The 18,294-nt window shown below is 33.2% G+C and overlaps 3 protein-coding genes across 3 annotated transcripts; 1 reads left to right on the top strand and 2 right to left on the bottom strand.

Annotated features, from left to right (window-relative positions):
* Positions 1-1,294: 1,294 nt before the first annotated feature.
* On the bottom strand, positions 1,295-2,504 carry LOC142544910 (putative carboxylesterase 2). Its single transcript, XM_075651933.1, has one exon. It carries the CDS (start codon positions 2,494-2,496, stop codon positions 1,465-1,467), a length of 1,032 nt encoding a protein of 343 aa, XP_075508048.1. The 5' UTR covers positions 2,497-2,504; the 3' UTR covers positions 1,295-1,464.
* Positions 2,505-8,170: 5,666 nt separating this feature from the next.
* LOC142547213 (succinate dehydrogenase subunit 5, mitochondrial) lies at positions 8,171-10,459 on the top strand. The gene is made up of 4 exons (XM_075655381.1): positions 8,171-8,396; positions 9,272-9,582; positions 9,669-9,854; positions 10,165-10,459. The coding sequence occupies exons 1-4, from the start codon at positions 8,243-8,245 to the stop codon at positions 10,219-10,221; spliced, it is 708 nt and encodes a 235-aa protein (XP_075511496.1). The 5' UTR covers positions 8,171-8,242; the 3' UTR covers positions 10,222-10,459.
* Positions 10,460-10,844: 385 nt separating this feature from the next.
* On the bottom strand, positions 10,845-12,099 carry LOC142547214 (uncharacterized). Its single transcript, XM_075655382.1, has 2 exons — positions 11,773-12,099; positions 10,845-11,456 (listed from the first exon to the last, which is right to left on the bottom strand). Exons 1-2 carry the CDS (start codon positions 11,944-11,946, stop codon positions 11,013-11,015), a joined length of 618 nt encoding a protein of 205 aa, XP_075511497.1. The 5' UTR covers positions 11,947-12,099; the 3' UTR covers positions 10,845-11,012.
* Between the last annotated feature and the right edge of the window lie 6,195 nt (positions 12,100-18,294).

Here is an 18,294-nt window from a genome sequence, read left to right as displayed (position 1 = left end):
ATCGTACTAGAAAAGGAGCAGAAACTGGAAAAGAGAAGACACGTCGTTGGGCAAGAGAGGGGAAAGAGCTGAGCTATGGAGAATCTTCAAGAATAGAAGAGATTGATCGGTTGGTAGCCGAGCAACATATCCATTTAGAAATTTTGGATGATTTTTAGGAGGAGAATGTTCAACAATCATTTGTTCCTCATTCATCGTCCACAAATAATAATTCTAAAGTTGGCAAGAAAAAAGTGTCAAAATTTGATGAAATGAATGAGAGATTTGGCACTTTGAATAACACGATCTCACAAATGGCTAAGGCGATGGATGTCAATGAAAAGAGCAAGCGTCGATGTGAAAAGGTATACACTGAACTGACAAAACTTAGTGGAGTAGATGAAGTTTTTGTTTTTTCAGCAAATGATTATCTTATGTCAAATCCAACTGCAGCTGATTTTTTCTTGGGGATTCCACATCATGCTCGTCTTCGCTGGTTGAATTGGAAAATGAACAACTCATTTTAGGATAAAATATGAATTTGATTATGCATTAGATTCGTTAATGAATTTATTGATGTTTTAGATTGTTTTGGTTTCTTTATTGATAATTTTTCTGGATTTAAATTTTCATATTTTGAATTTGTTTGATATTTTTTAATTATTATTTTATGTTCACTATGATTAATAAAAATTAATTTTTGAATTTACATACACAAATAATGGAGAAGAATTATTAATTTCTAAACTTCTTTGGGTTATTTATGTTTAGATGATTTCTAATGGTAGTTTAGTAAAATTTTAAAATTCCAAATTCGAATATTTTTTTCTCCAAACAAGAAATGGATTTATAAATATCATTTTTAAATTTTAAGCCAAACACCATATGAAATTTCAAATACTTGAATTTTCAAATCCAAATCCAAATCCAAATCCAAATCCAAATTCATATTTTAAAAGAAGTAAGTACACTATTAATTTAATCTTTTCGTTTTCTTTGTTTTTGTCATTGCTTAATAAAGCCTTGCTGCCATAGTGGACAGACTAGGCAATTATTGCTCATTAAAATATCAGATTTAGAAGGAAAATTGTTTATCCATGATTTTCTCAAATTGATGAAATATATAAATATATTTTTTCCTATTTCATTGGATTGAATTACATCATCATTTTTTAATCTTTTCGGTTGAAGATAAAAAAAAAAACAAATCCATGAAATAACAAGAAGCAAAAGTGTCAAGGAAATTATTGAGTGTTCGGTTGTCGCGATGACAGATGGTCTTATAATCAAGAACGGGACAGATATTTACCCATCGGAAAAAAGAAAGAAAAAGTACAATTTTTTTTTTATAGTCAAAGCAGTCGAAATACAAGAATGAGCTTCAACAGTTGCAGACAGGACAGAAACCAATGAAAGACAACTAAACTTTGCTGGGGCCATTCTTTTATTTTTTTTTTAGAAAGATTGCTTACCTCAAATTCCACACTAACCCTTGTTCAAGAATTCAGCACATTTCTTGATAAGTTCCAATGCTTTTTCCGAACCAGAATCAATGATGTGAAAAACATGATCCTCCCCTTCTGTTTCAAGAAACTGGGCTTGCCCTTTCCATGCACTCTTCACCAATGATTCGTAGTACAATCTTCCTCTTTCCCTCAAAATATCATTCCCTGCAACGCAAATAAGAATCTTGCCACACGCTAATCCCTCAAGACTCGGAGCACCGATGACAAACGGGTTGATCCACGGGTCATCGCAACCAAGATCCGACGGGCAGACGAATTCCCACCACTTGTCAACCACTGATTTGAACATCGGGTTCTCCGCTTCCACTCCGATCGGTTCCTTTCCCCAGAAATATGGATGTACCATCAAAATCCCGACAATCTTGAGTTTCCCTAAGCTGGGATTTTGTGATTGTAACCCTGCCTTGATAGTTAGGTGATGCGAGATATTGGCGCCTGCACTGTCTCCTGCTAAGTACACTCTGTCGAAATCAGCACATTCTTTCAGCCAATTTTCGCTGCCATGTTCCATGTGTGAAGCGACCCATTGTAGCGCTGCCCACGAATCCTCGTACGCCATAGGAAGAGGGTTTTCAGGGGCTCTTCGGTAATCAACTGACACAAGGATGATTTGAGCCTCTTTAACTAGCTTGCTCAGCATGTCGTGGTACTTGGGATCAGCAGGAGTTGATATGCAGAAAGCTCCGCCGTGGAAGTAGACGACTAAAGGGTATTTCTTGTGGTGGTTGGCAGGGCGGTAGAGCCGGGCTGAGACGCCACGTACGGGCAGGATTAGGACATCCTTGGAGGAGACTCCGATGTCGGAATCGAGAGTTGGTTGGACAGTTTCTACTCCTAAAAGCCTTTCGACGGTTCCATCTTCGTAGACTTTTAGGTAAGGTGGAACATCGTGAAGCACAACCTTTGTATCGGTCGGGGTTTCCATCTCGTTTTCGTGTTTGTTTCTACGAAGAAACTTCAATTTGCAGCCGAGATGGAAAAATGGGGACATATATATATAGAGAGAGGATTAGGTTAGGCCTTTTATGTTTTTTCTGATTTCTTTATTTTCTTTTTTTACGATAAATATTGTTAATCCATATTTAAATTTAAATCAAAAGCTCACTTAATATTTGTCTTTCGATTCATACGATTCAAACTCAACTTACAGAAAATCAAATTACTGTATCAATATTGTAGGATCGAGTGTTTGTCATTTTATCAAAAATATGCTTAAATTACTCTAATAAACAGAGACAGTTATTTCAACTCAACAATCTCTCGTTATAATATCACTCTTTGCAATCAATGAGAATTGAACATATCACTTTTGACTCTATATCAATTGTGAAATCAAACTCTTGCGGTTTTACCAAAAACTATATAAAGATTGACTTCAGAGAGATACATAATAAATTGCTATCCTCGTCTTAGTTAATTAATTATTTCCACATAAAAGTAGGTTTCTTGTGAGACGGTCTCACGAATCTTTATGTGAGACGGGTCAATCCTATCGATATTCAGCATAAAAAGTAATACTCTTAGCATAAAAAATAATATTTTTTCATGGATTACCCAAATAAGAGATATGTCTTACAAAATACGACCCGTGAGACCGTCTCACACAAGTTTTTGCCTCCACGTAATTGTGAGATGTAATCTTTTATTAAATGAGAAAGCAAATCTTTTGCAATGGAGAAATTTTGGACACAATCCACGATTATTATTTAAAATACTGAATATTTGAAGAAAAAAAAATGTTAGTAATCCTCTGAATGTGAACAAAAAACGATAGTAAACGGAATCAAATGGTTAATTAAATGATTTATGGGTTTAAAATTGAGAGGAACCAACAAAGAAAATGTTGCTTGTACATATGATGAAGCTCCGATTATAAACAAAGCACCCAAATTTTCCATGGTCAAAGTTTGGGCTACTTTTTATTTATTTATTTCTTTATTTTCGTTTACCTAAAGCTCACGGCGATGAAGAATGGAGATATACTTTTATTTTCTTCTTCTTCTTGGATTTTTTTTTTCCCTTTAATGGTGGCAGTTTTTTTTTATATTTTTTTAGTTTCATATTTCATATAAAAATATTAAGTCGGTATTTTGTGAGACGGTCTCACAAATCTTTATCTGAGAGACGGGTCAACCCTACCGATATTCACAATAAAAAGTAATACTCTTAGCATAAAAAGTAATAATTTTTCATGGATGACACAAATAAGAGATCCGTCTCACAAAATACGACCCGTGAGACCGTCTAACACAAGTTTTTGTCAAAAAAAAAATCACAATAATTTTTCATGTAAAATATATTGATACACGTGAAAATGCACATGTAATTTGAGCCTTTGGGTCTACACATAGGAGAACTAACCCAATGGTAGCATCAAATAAATCTACTAACAGACAAGAAGTTCACTTATGGAAGATGAAATTGAAAAGAAAAGAAACAAATCATCTAATTTTTTTTTAAAATCTATATCAATAGGTGTTGGTTCGATGTTATCATGTAACTTGATTCTTTTTAACAATACATCGAATTTAAGTCTACGATTGGAGTTAAAATATTGCGAGTTCGGATTAATTTGGACTCTAAAACGTGGGAATCAAGCCAAAAAAAAAAGTGTATTCTTATAAAATAGAAAAATAATCCTCAATAATCGTTCATCATATACTCGTTTTGAAATATTATAAGGTTACACCAACGGTCACCTCCTAGTCTCTCTCTTGTGAAATAACGAAACAAGGCAAAAATTATCTATAAAAATGGGTTGGTATGACATTAAATTTATGGCTCGTAAGAATTAGTTGGCTTGTCAATTATAGAGCCAGCATCTGAAATCAATTGGGTCGATCCAAGGAGTACCAAGTATAAAGTAAGCAATTTGACTTAGTGATTTTGGCATCCTCCAATCATTGATTTTTATATTTAGGTCCAGGAGCATAAATAAATAAATAATAATTTAAAAAGTGGTGAATAGTTTGATTTTATTAAAAAAATAATAGACCGTAATAATAAAGTGTTTGGTAAAAATGATACAATATAATAATAGATTTTATTTATTGACTAAAATAAATAAATAACATCGAGTTCTTTCGGGGTCCAACTATTATTTTGTTGTAGTAACGATTTTCAAATTGGATGCTATGAAATCATGCCGGACATACCAACATTCAAAACTCTAGTTAGATTGTTTATTCTTGTAGCTAACCATCCTAAAAGTCAGGCTGCACATATTCGTGTAAGATCAATCTGCTTTCAAGACTCAAGCTGACATGTATATTGGTTTATAGCTGGTATACTTGTGCATTAAGTGAATATGTATACAGACTAGACAATTCAGGATCTTTTGACCAATCAATATACATTAGCAAATCTCTTTAGTTGATAAAAATGCCTCCTGAAAAACTAAGATATGTTCATACTTTTCTATCTCATGAATCGACTTTCCAGAAGCCGGCCGTTAACTGTCATATATGTATACATATCAAGGTGAATTTATTGCGACATACTATGAAGAGAAATAAAACAAAAAATAACTTTCCTTTATATCGGATATTAGTACAAGTGTTTGTTCATAAAGATCTGACCGTTGAAGATATTCAACTATATAAAAGCATGAATTAAGATTAAAGAGACTACGAGACTTTCAACATGCCTTAATCAAGATCTTGAGCACTCTTTATCTTTCTATTATCAAGTTGCTCCACACATCACATGATTACTTCTAAATCTGATAATTCATGAACAATTTGTGTTGCTCTACCTATTCAAGTTTTTCTGTCAAGAGATTCGTAATTGTATCTGTATGGACATAGGGTTCAAAAGACAGTTTGTGTTTGTATTTGTGTAGAAGATATATTAAGAGTTTCAATAGATGCAATGGATAAGTCCAAACTGAAGTGGAAGATTATTGTAAAACCAAAGTCTTTTAATGAGTTCTTCATTGAATGGAAGAAGAGGAGACATAGATGGATACTGACTACGAATTTTCATGTATCTTGTGTTATTTACTTCAATGGCTTACCTTCTATTTGTTTTTGTTATCTGTCTGGTTATCTTGTTAAAAGTTTGTTTAAGTGAGTATACATTGATTCACTAGTATAGTCAGAACTTTCAGCACTTGAAAGATTGTTCTTCAGTAGTCAAGTTGTCTCTAGATGATCGAGAAACATACACTAATAGCTAACAAATGTTTTATCAGCTCAAGTTTAGAAGAAAATTTTAAAGAATTTATTTAACCCCAAATTTTAAATATTTTATGATCATAACAAGTGGTATTAAAGTTGGTTTTCTCGACCTCTTATAAACATATACTTAATGACATTCTTTAACAAGATTCCAATCTTTTTCAAAGAATATTATGATGACCAAAAAATTAGTATACAAGAACATTTGACTGCCAAGGATGATTATGACATATGGTATGTCATCACTGATGATCCAATGAAGATCGTGAAAGCGAATTCCACTATAGTTGTATCTGAATTTGCATCTCAAATGGTGAAAAATCTTCGGTTCGAGTGGACCACCGAATAAAAAATAAAGTCAATCTCAACAATGTGGCCAAGGACATTTTTTACAAAACTATTAATAAGAATATGTTTAGGATGATTAAGTTGTGTTCCACATCTACAAAAATATGAGAAAAATTGACTCAATTATGTAAAAAAAATGACCAAACTAAGGAAAACAAGTTCACTCTTGCCTTACAAAAATTTGATAATCCTAAAATGAAACATGGGAAAACATTTAATGAATTTGACGAAAAGTTTATAATCACTGTTATTGAACTTGCTGCTCTTGACAAATAATATTCTAACCATGAACTTGCTTTGAAGGTCATGAAAGCGTTGCCCAAGAAATGTGATGTCAATACAGTAGCCATGAGGGAGTCCAATGTCCTCAACAATCTCGAGATGCATGATTTGTTTGCTGATCTTAAAGCCTATGAGTTGATCTAGGCGGCGTAAAAAAAAAGATCCTTCTGCCCCTCAACCAGTCAAAGCGCTGGCTACTACTTTTTATTTACGGTTTGGACATGCTTATCTTAAATAAAATTATGATTTTTATGCATAAAAAAATAAGATCCTTACAAGTTTTATGACAGCTTATTTTAAATAAAAATATGATTTTTAAATGCATGTGCATGTATACGTATTATTTGTTATTTACGGTTTGTACGTGCTGAATCATTAGATTCACTAGATTTGAATAGTTACATGTGAGGATAATATTGAGGAAAGCATTGACGCTTGAGTGTATCGACTCTGACAGTACACTCCCGAAGGACAAATATCTATTTTTCGCATTAGCTTAGTATTTAAAGTTCAAAAAAATTTTGAGGATTATTTTATGGAAATTTTATGTTTGATTTTGAAGCTGAAATTGTTGGATTATTTTAAATCGACTTACCTTTTTTGATCAACGATTTACGGATTTTTATGTATTTTATATTTTAAATATTAAAGTAAATAGATGGTGATGGTTTCGAATTTCAAAAAAATTTTATATATTAAAAAAATCCTAATATTTATTTAAATTTTTCGATCCATATTAAAAATAGAACAAATTTTTTATCAGTTCCACTTTTTAGTATTTTTTAGTCTTATACTTAAAAATTAAAAATAAAACAACTCCCAAAAATCATAATTCATTATTATTGTGTATGGTCCTACATTCGATTTATTTGAAAGTTCGTTTAAATTTTTTAAAATATATGTTAGTTCGGTACGATTTCAGTTTTTAATATAAAACTTCGGTTAACCTAACAAACTAAACTTTTATAAATAAAATTAATATTACTAAATTTTCTAATAAAGTTTATAAATATATAAATATTACAATTTATAATAAAATTTATTAGACAATCGTATTATACCTTAAAAATATTTTTTTAATAAATAAAATTAAAATATATTTAATCCATTTTTTTATATTGCTTTTTTTTTTAAAATTTAAAACACGATTATTTAAAAAAATTCTAAAATTTCAGTTAATTATGTTACTGACCGAAATAATCGGTTTTTCTTTCGTAGTAAACTTCGGTCGGTTCGGTTTGTCGGAAAAAATTTAGCTTAATTCGATTTTAGAAAATTCGGTTCGAATTTACAAGATGAAGCCAGCCCTAGATAATTATAAATCATAGCTTCGCCCATGTTTAAATGTATTGTTTTTGAGAAATAATATTATTTAAACTTATTCGAGCGTATTCAAATACATTTGAGAGAGTTATTATTTTTTTAAAAAAAATATCAAAATTAATTTGCTAATTATCTAGTTCTTATATATGCACTCCTTCTCTTTTTATTATAGAGTAGGTAGGTTTCTTGTGAGACAGTCTCACGAATCTTTATCTGTGAGACGAGTCAACCCTATCGATATTCACAATAAAAAGTAATATTCTTAACATAAAAAAATAATAATTTTTGATGGATGACCCAAATAAGAAATATGTCTTACAAAATATGATTTGTGAAACCGTCTTACACAAGTTTTTGCTTTTATTATATGTCTACGTAAAAAGGTACAATCGGAATTATAAATTAAAAAATAACTAAAAGTAAAAGGAAAGTGAATAATTTTTCAGTACACCAATTTCACAATACAATAGACCATTTTAATTATATAATAAAATAATATAAATAAGAAATCACATGAATCGTTGAAATTATATATCCCCACTCACAAGAAGCTCAGTGTAATTCCGATTCAATTGGGCAACAAACATCAGAAAATTATTGAGAAAAATGGTGAAAGCGATGATGCTAAGATCGCTTTGTCGTACAATTTGCCGCAGATCTCAAGCTTTCTCCTCCTCCGCCGCCGTCGAAAACCACATCCGCCACCTCCATTTCTCTTCTTCTTCGTTCCCGGCCTCTTCTCCCAAAACCCTCCCTTTCGGTAAATTGTTTTTCTGTATTGAAATTGTGTATCTTGTTCTCCAAAGTAGAATATTTGTCATATGGATATTGTTGTGTTGTTTAGTTAGCTTTACCATGGACTTAACAGATGGTCGTTGGCTAAATAAACTTTTGACACGATTTAAATCACAAATATTTTATGAATGCGATATGATGCGCGAGTGTATGAATAATCTGAACTTTGGAGAGAAAATTCCCTTGAATTGATGGAAAATGATTATCATCTTCACGTTCATATTCAGTTATTAGAAATTTAATCATTTCTTCTCTTAGAGGAGCTCAGATTGCTCCTTCAATTTCTGTTTTCACCAAACAAGTGAGAATTTCTGTACCAAGTTTATTGTGTCAAAAAGAGATTGTTTTTCTTATCATTAACTTTAGCACAAATTTTTTTTGATAATGCGCTTGTTGATGGTACATAACAATCTATTCCTTTTGAATACTGGATTATTTGGATGAACGTAAGCTGATTACCGTTTGTCCTTTTGAGTCTCCAAAATGAGGCGATTATAGCTGTCTGATATTTATTGTTATAAATTTATCTGAGAATACCTGTTGGTGCAATTGCTAGTTAAGTTGGCGTCATTATTTTGTGCCATAAAATGTATCTTTCTTTATGTGCTGGTTTACTGTCTACCTTGGTGGCCTCTTATCTATATTGGAAGCTTTCTTTCGCTTGTGCATATTGTTAACGTTAGGATGACAACTACAGAAACATGGAAGTAATGCTCTGGCTAATATGCAGTTTAACATTTTTTATTGCATGTTTACCCCAAGTTACAACTTTTAGTATAATGGCAAATGCTCACTCCATGGTTAACCTTTGAAATCTTATGTCTTTATATTACCTTCTAGATTTCTTGCGGCCATTTGTTTTTCGCTTTGGGGGTATACGTTATTTTAGTGAAGATGCTACTGATATACCAGTTATAGAAGACTCTGACATCAAATGTGCATTCAAAGACTTAATGGCCACGGACTGGGATGAGCTTCCTCCTGCAGTGGTTGAGGATGTACAGAGGGCATTGTCAAAGAATACCGAGGATAAGGCTTCCCAAGAGTTTCTAAAAAATGTTTTCCGATCTGCTGAGGCAGTTGAGGAGTTTACTGAAATTGTCATGTCACTGAAAATGGAAATGGATGACATAATTGGTATGAGTGGCGAGGTAATGAAAATGTGGATGGGATTTTAGTGGTATACGTTTCACCAGATTTTGTATTGTGGCTGTCTGACGATTAGTGTATTTGATAGAATGTGAAACCCCTGCCAGAAGAACATGCAAAGGCAATGCAAATACTTTTTGACAGATATGCTGCATATCTAGCCTCGTTTGAACCAGAGGAGAACTATTTGAAGAAGAAAGTTGAGACCGAGTTGGGAACAAAGATGATATACTTGAAAATGAGGTGCAGCGGTCTTGATGCTGACTGGGGAAAGGTATGGTTTTTTTTGTTCAAAATCCAATGTTCACCGCTGCAAATGTGATAACTAATCTTTGACAATTGTATATAATTGATGCACATGTAATTTGATTTTACTTGTTTAGAATCGCTTATTTCTTTGATTTTTATCTTTATCAGTCTGATTATTGTAGTATAACGTCGTAGTGTTTCATAATTACTCTCTGTTTAATGGAATATTTTCGCCGAGATTTTTGGTATCCTTGGCTTGTACTTCCATGCAGCTGATGTTGTTATTGTTCAAAATCTTGCATCTTCTTTAAGTGTATTGTGTTCTGTTGTTGCAGGTTACCGTACTCGGGACTTCTGGAATCTCGGGATCTTATATAGAGCACAGAGCATAAATTTGGAAAAATAGACGTAAAGTCTTGCGCGACTTGCAGGACATTGTCTACAAAATTTCTGTTCCAAGGAAGCTTCTTATCATGCCCTGCTTGTGAGATTTTGTTGTTGCAATTTTCATGAAACAGAGTCACTATAATAAAATAATGGCATAATTGGAGAGGCTGGGTTTTTGGATATTGGTACTCTTCATAATTTTCTGTGGCATGAATGTGAAAAGCTTCTTTTGTCGATCTTTAATTTGAAACAGGATTATGTGGGAGCAATAATCGCACGCTTATCATATTTAGCTATCTATGTGACACAAATATTTAAACAATGAGACTGCTATATGGTTTAAAAATCAGAGTTGTGACATTACCTTTAGTTATTGTTTTTGCTTCAAGTATTTGGTCGTTCAATTGATATGATCTTACGGAAACCTAGAACATGAGTTGCAACTTGGTGCAATTATACGGTGGTAATTATTAAGGAGTGAAAATTTCTTTTACTGTCCTGTATGGTTGTTTTTCTAATAAATAATAATAAAGATATGGTGACAACTTTGTTGTATGGTTTAAAATCAGTAATTTGCTCATAGGGTTTGGGGAAAAAAAAGGAAAGAAAAGAGAATTTCTAGAATATTAAGGATTGTTTGCAACCTTTGTGATGAAAAAATCCATTATCAGTATTTTTTAAGGTTCCAAATACTCTTAAGCATCCTTTTTCAATTCATTCAAAATACACATCTACGAATGATTCTGTGTTTATCTAATCATATTTTCTTCTTCCATAGAAATAACTTCAGAACATTCTAAACACATCCATGTATCCTCACAGTTCTTCCACTCTTCCTCCACGACCAAGAATCTGCCGGAGATTTTGGCAGTGGAGGTAGCAACATTGCTTTCCGGCAAAGTCCAAACGGCCAACCCTCGTAGTGACAAAACTCCATAATCATGGACCTGTTACCAAAATCACATAAATTGGTCTGATTTAAACTAGAGCTTCTTGAAAGCCATTTCCTGACAGAAACAAAGGTCTCGAAGCTTGTGGCACTTGAACACGGGGATAGCCTACTCTCAATCGAGTAAAAGTCGTCAACCGTGTCTTCACCACCGCCAACACCACCGTTGTTATTACCATGTATCTGCAGTGTTCTTGGCGACACAGCCCAGTAAATGTTGTCCAATCCAACTGCAGACTTTCTCTTGCATTTTGACTCCATGTATTTACTTATGATCGCTGAAACAAATACCTGCTTAGAATTTGTCAAATCATTTCAAGAAAATAAATGGTAAGTGTATTTTAACTCCATCAAGAAAAGAAACATAACTAATATTATTTTACATTCATTCAGAGAGTTTCAGTTTCCAATATAAAATACATGAATAATTCGTTCATTAATACTTTATATGGGGGGTGATTCCACTTAAATAAAAAAAAGGAGGAATATCTGTTTATTGGACAGACTAGTACTTATGACACAGAGCAATAAAAGTAATTACGGGCCGAATCAAAAGAGAGCCACTTTGGCTAAAATTTTTGTTAAAGAGATAGATGAAATGATTTACTTCATCTTCTTCATCGAAATCACCAGTCGTTTGATCTGTTTCGAGGCTCGAAACAGAGAGCTTCCCTTGAGAAGAATGGCATTTGGCAAATGCATCCTTGAGTGCAGAAGCAATGCATTTACATTTGTTGGAGGGATTTGAAGTCTCTTCCTCTTGATAAAATATGCTCATCATGGGAAAGGAAACTTTGGAGAAATTTGCTATGTTTGAATGATAAAGAAATATATATGGTGTGGAGAACAAGGCAACTGTGTTAATGTAATATTATGAGTTTTGCTCTAATTTAAATCCCCTTTTGTGACAATGGCCTCTCATCCTATTCCACGTTCTTTGCAATTCTTTGGGGTGAAGACAAAGGTAAAAGTAGACAAAAAGGTTTACCAGATGATATTATATTTTAGCATTTATATTACTTGAGGCATTGTATGTCAAAATCTTGCTGTTAAAATAACAAACCAATCCAAAAATACAATAAAACAAAAAGGGTAAATTTGTCGAATTCACTTATGACTGCCATATTTCACAATACGTATTTTTTAAAAAAATATGTTTACATACGAAGTTATTGTTGCCCACGAGATATAATAAATATTTATGTCACTTTTTTAATTATACTACACAACAGAGGGGCTCTGATTTCCAACCTTAATCCGGGAAATAAGGGTAAAAAGGATATGGTACCTAACTAGAAAAATACTGTCAAAACATACCCGGGGGGGGGGGGGGGGGGGGGGGGGGGGGGGGGGGAGGAGGGTGTTTATGCATATATTGATTGCCCCAGCCTTAAGTAAACCATGGCTATAGTCCGTGATAGCACAACTTTACAATCAAGAAACAACCTTTTTAAAGAATAAAGGGACTTGAAGTTATTGAAACAGTGTATTTTTCCGTGGGTATTTGTATCACTTTGTATTGATGAATTCCATCCATCTATGTCCAATCTCAAAAGATCCAATCACAACATTTGTTTAAGAAGTTCTTATACAAAAGATGGACGGTGGGGTTAATTGATTCGAATCCAATGTTGAATAAACCTATCATGTAGTGTCGTCGATGTAGAAATCGAGTTCTGCACATGCCCTTCATCCTACTGCGATCCAAAATGCAAGCCGAAAATATAAGGAATTCCGGAGCAAATATCTACTCCAACTTGACATATCTAGTATCACTGATAATTGACTTTTGAGCTGTATTTGATAACATGTAACGAAACTCGTTGGCTTGGCAAATTAAATTTCCGAAAAGGTATGGTTGATGACAAATTGAGCAAGAACTGAAAATTCCTTGAGAAATCTCTCGAGATTTGACGCCAAGATCCATGAGAAATCTGTGAAGAATGAAATAAACATTTATATTGTCTCGAACAAGTTCTTGTAAAGAAAAAATCTATTGCCCAGATAGATATCCCATAATCCTAAGACTTTGACTGAATTCATGAATACACAATGGATAATAGAAGTATATCTTGGTAGTGTTGGGACATCTTATTCTCGCATCCAAGACGCATCGAAAGTTAAAATTTTTTGTTCTTGGACGTCGTGTGTTTAGAAACTTCATTCATAGGGCGTTTAAAATTATATCTTTGTGTTTTCAACGCTTGACTCCAAACTATTCTGGTGTTTAGGCGGATATAGCACTTTTTGTAATTTCCTACGAACGGATCTTCAACTTTGATCGTCTAATTAGGTCAACAATCAAAGACTGTTTTCCTCGTTTGGTTTGCACTAAAAAATTCAAACGATTTATGAGTTGAGACTGTAGCTCCGAATTTCCAAAATCCGGAGACGAAGTGGCACGGCGAGGAAGATAAAAAGTGGCCGAAATTTTCACACACAAAATCCCTACAAGGTGGCCGTGGCTTTGCCTTTTAAATTGGAAAATTTTTATTTAATTTTGTGCTTATTGATTCTTAATCAATATTATGGATTCTTATAATTAAGCAAATCTAATTTGCTCTTTTCCAAAATTTTCTTCCTATTTTCCTTAAGGTGATGGCCATGACTTTTAAGGGAGAAAAGCAAAGGAATTTTTGACTTTTGTGTGCAAAAATTAAGTTTTTCATCATACCAGCACAATCAATTTATTAGTAAATTTCAAATTCACAAAAAAATGATTTCGAACTCATTATAACCACGATCGACGATCTCAGAGCGCCGATATACCAAGGATACAAATCTTGTTCATATATTGAAAATCGAAAATTTCGAAGATCAAAATTTTCACTTACCAAATTTAGAACTTACCATATATGGTAGTTATCATATATGACAGCTGCCAGTTTTAGTGAACTCATTCACAAAACAGGCAGTTCCACTCTATTTCCTTATTTAGCAATCATGCTAACTTCTATTTCTTCCATCATACGGAATCTGCTCATAAACTCTTCTATAAGCTTCTTGTTTGATCTCCATTAAATTATAGTCGCCAAATTCCAACTCCTTGAAATTTGACTATCTCAACAGGAACACAGAATCAGATACTTGTGTGACCCTCAATGGTTCAGAGATACAGCTAGTCCGTGGGTTCACATCTTCATGTGATTCAGGATAACATTTATTCTTATCCGGGCTTACCCTAGTTAGCCACATTCTTTTCAACAATTTGATCAAGAATTTCAGAACTCATTTCTGATTGCACTCATCGGATCATGGTAAGAGCGTTTAGTAGCATCGCCTCATGATCCTCTAGGTATCACTGATAGTGCGCGCAAGAATCTTTAGTTATGGTTAGCGTACAGTACGGTTCCTTCAACACATATATCCCGATTGAATCTGCAACCATTGGTATATCGAGAGTTATATATGAATTCGATAACGATTCGATTTATCTTTGAGTATTAATAGTGGCATGGTATGTGCAATTAGGAAAACACATTTCCCTAAAGCACATTTCTTGCTCTGGCCAGAGACACCTTGCACTATTAACTCATTAGATCACATATGATATCTTCACCCATAGGTGAACGGTGAATCCCCGATAACAATGCATTTACTCCTACGTAATTCGAAATTACACCCAACCTCGCCACATGATGACCCTCAATGGAGTCGGTAAACGGATCAAATGCATGCTAGTACGTATAGCCTCTACATTGTCCCGGGTCAAAGGAATAATGGTGTACAACCATAACTACGGACTATTCCACTCGATAAGTGAGAACCGCTTGGATAGTTAGAGGGAGGGTTGTTCAGTGCATCATCATATTATCATCTATATCCTTGTTTTAGGCGGCTGATTCGACTAGGAACCTCTTTAGAATAAATGGTACACTTCCTAATGAGTTTCATGGTCTTATGTTGAGAGGCAGACCTCATTGTATCTATTGTATATTCAAGGACTTTATCTATGCAGCTTGCATGTGTATAGAGAATAAAGTATAATGCCATAATCGAATAAATCGTAAAATATTATTAAAATAAAAATTATTTTACATTAGAGTCAATAAAGCTCGAGCAACAAGTTGGCTTGCCGGACATCTACTCTAACATGTAGTACAATTTGAAATCAGAATCATAAACAAGTATCACAAGGATTGCCATGATTCCATTCAATTCCTCTTTAACAAAATGTAGCTCCAAACCAGACTAAATTATTGTTTCTTATTTATTTTTGGTTTTAAACTTATCACGATTCATTAGCCTTTCCCTCGCAATTTGGTAATCAAATGATTTGTTATCAGATGAAAAGAAAAGGAAACACTGTGAGAAACGAATTCACTCGATCACAATAAAACAGGAATCATACTAGGGCAATGCAGATAAAAAATTGCGAAGCAAGCTGAAAATATTGAAAACATCTCCTTGATCCAAAACAGCTTTCGTTTTACAAAACATCTGCTTCATCCAAGATAACATCTTTCGTTTTACCAAACATTTCCTTGATCCAAGATAATTCTTGGGATACACGAGAATCTATTAACTCGGAGAAAAAAAGCTTCGTATCGTGTGAAGATCCAGAAGAACCACCCAACAATTTCACCGTTATCATTAAAGCCTGTTAGCTGAGAAATTAAAGTTATTTTAATTTTAGAGGACATCGACCAATTTTTAAGTCGTGAATTCATATACTGAATTGTAATAAATGAGGATATACAATAATACAGACTGATGAAGCCAAAAACTGTGATTATTCGAATTATTCTGCTGGTTCGTAAACGGGCCCAAGTAGCTGGTGCAGATAAAATCTTTGTGGCTTATCACGTGCGTCACAAACAAACGTTAGAGGCGCCGGGGTTTGCTCGGCGTAGACACTCTGACGCTCAAGTCAGAAAATAATTCAAAGATGTTAATTGAGAGCTAAAAAGTTTAAGCATAAAACAATCATCTCCCATTTATAGAGTTTTTTGGAGTGTATAATGGGCTTAGGTTTTTTATAATTAATTGTGGGTTTGGGCTTTTATAACTAATTTGGGTCTCAATAATAAATTGAATAATTAAATTGAGTTATTACCCATCACAGACACTTTATTCTGATGACGCGACTCCTTTAAGACAAAATAATTCAGAGACCACAACATGATTTGTCTTAATATTTAAAATCAGAAAATACAAACGTGTTAAATTGAAAAAGTGAAAGGTGATAATTTATATTATCATGTTAGCAGAGGCGGATCCAAGATTATATTTTGGGGGCCGGCCCATCCCCACACATACAAAAATAGGAAAATAATTATTATATGTTTGCATATAATTTCAATGCATTGTGGAAGAGTCGAGAGTTTTTAGTTGGGAAAATAAAATATAAAACAACAACGAATGTAAATCAAAAAGTCTTTCTTATTTTTGTTGTTGTTTGAAGATAAGATATTTAATTGATTAAAACAATAATTTTTATAATATAAATATAAAATTATAAATAATATAAATATTATAGAAAAGCAAAAGTCTTTTTGTTTTCAAATCATATAAATCATTAATTATCTATAATTCGTTGAATAAGAATACAATAATTAAAAAATAAACAGAATATTTAAAAGAGTAATATTAGCATATTACAAAAAGATGGAAGCCAAAGTTTCTTAAAAGATATACTCAATTAAGTATCAAGTACAATTTTTTAACTTAAAAAGAATTCGACGTTCTTTTAAAATTTCAAAATCTTTAATGATATCTTGTATGCTCACATTTCTAGCAATTTCTTTCTCAATATATATCATTAATGCGTCCGAGAGAAAATCATCCTCCATTTGCTCGAAGTCTTGTTTTCACAATATTCATCGCAGAAAATGATCGTTCTGTAGTAGCAGTGGAAACCGGAAGAGTAAGCACAAGTACGATCACTCGAAAAATGAGGTGGTATGTCACAGACTTGTTAGTCTTCCTCAACCATTGACATAACTCTGAAATGGTTGAAAGACTTTTATAGTCAGACCCTTTGACGATATTTTACTCGTAATGCTTCAACTGAATCTCCAATTGCTCTTTTTCTATTGTCTCGAACAAGTTCTTGTAAAGAAAAAATCTATTGCCCAGATAGATATCCCATAATCCTAAGACTTTGACTGAATTCATGAATACACAATGGATAATAGAAGTATATCTTGGTAGTGTTGGGACATCTTATTCTCGCATCCAAGACGCATTGAAAGTTAAAATTTTTTGTTCTTGGACGTCGTGTGTTTAGAAACTTCATTCATAGGGCGTTTAAAATTATATCTTTGTGTTTTCAACGCTTGACTCCAAACTATTCCGGTGTTTAGGCGGATATAGCACTTTTTGTAATTTCCTACGAACGGATCTTCAACTTTGATCGTCTAATTAGGTCAACAATCAAAGACTTTTTTCCTCGTTTGGTTTGCACTAAAAAATTCAAACGATTTATGAGTTGAGACTGTAGCTCCGAATTTCCAAAATCCGGAGACGAAGTGGCACGGCGAGGAAGATAAAAAGTGGCCGAAATTTTCACACACAAAATCCCTACAAGGTGGCCGTGGCTTTGCCTTTTAAATTGGAAAATTTTTATTTAATTTTGTGCTTATTGATTCTTAATCAATATTATGGATTCTTATAATTAAGCAAATCTAATTTGCTCTTTTCCAAAATTTTCTTCCTATTTTCCTTAAGGTGATGGCCATGACTTTTAAGGGAGAAAAGCAAAGGAATTTTTGACTTTTGTGTGCAAAAATTAAGTTTTTCATCATACCAGCACAATCAATTTATTAGTAAATTTCAAATTCACAAAAAAATGATTTCGAACTCATTATAACCACGATCGACGATCCCAGAGCGCCGATATACCAAGGATACAAATCTTGTTCATATATTGAAAATCGAAATTTCGAAGATCAAAATTTTCACTTACCAAATTTAGAACTTACCATATATGGTAGTTATCATATATGACAGCTGCCAGTTTTAGTGAACTCATTCACAAAACAAGCAGTTCCACTCTATTTCCTTATTTAGCAATCATGCTAACTTCTATTTCTTCCATCATACGGAATCTGCTCATAAACTCTTCTATAAGCTTCTTGTTTGATCTCCATTAAATTATAGTCGCCAAATTCCAACTCCTTGAAATTTG

This window comes from Primulina tabacum, chromosome 5 (assembly GCF_025594145.1).
Source record: "Primulina tabacum isolate GXHZ01 chromosome 5, ASM2559414v2, whole genome shotgun sequence".
NCBI lineage: Eukaryota > Viridiplantae > Streptophyta > Magnoliopsida > Lamiales > Gesneriaceae > Primulina > Primulina tabacum.
Note: the sequence above shows the minus strand (reverse complement) of the source record. Positions and strands in the feature narration are given on the sequence as shown.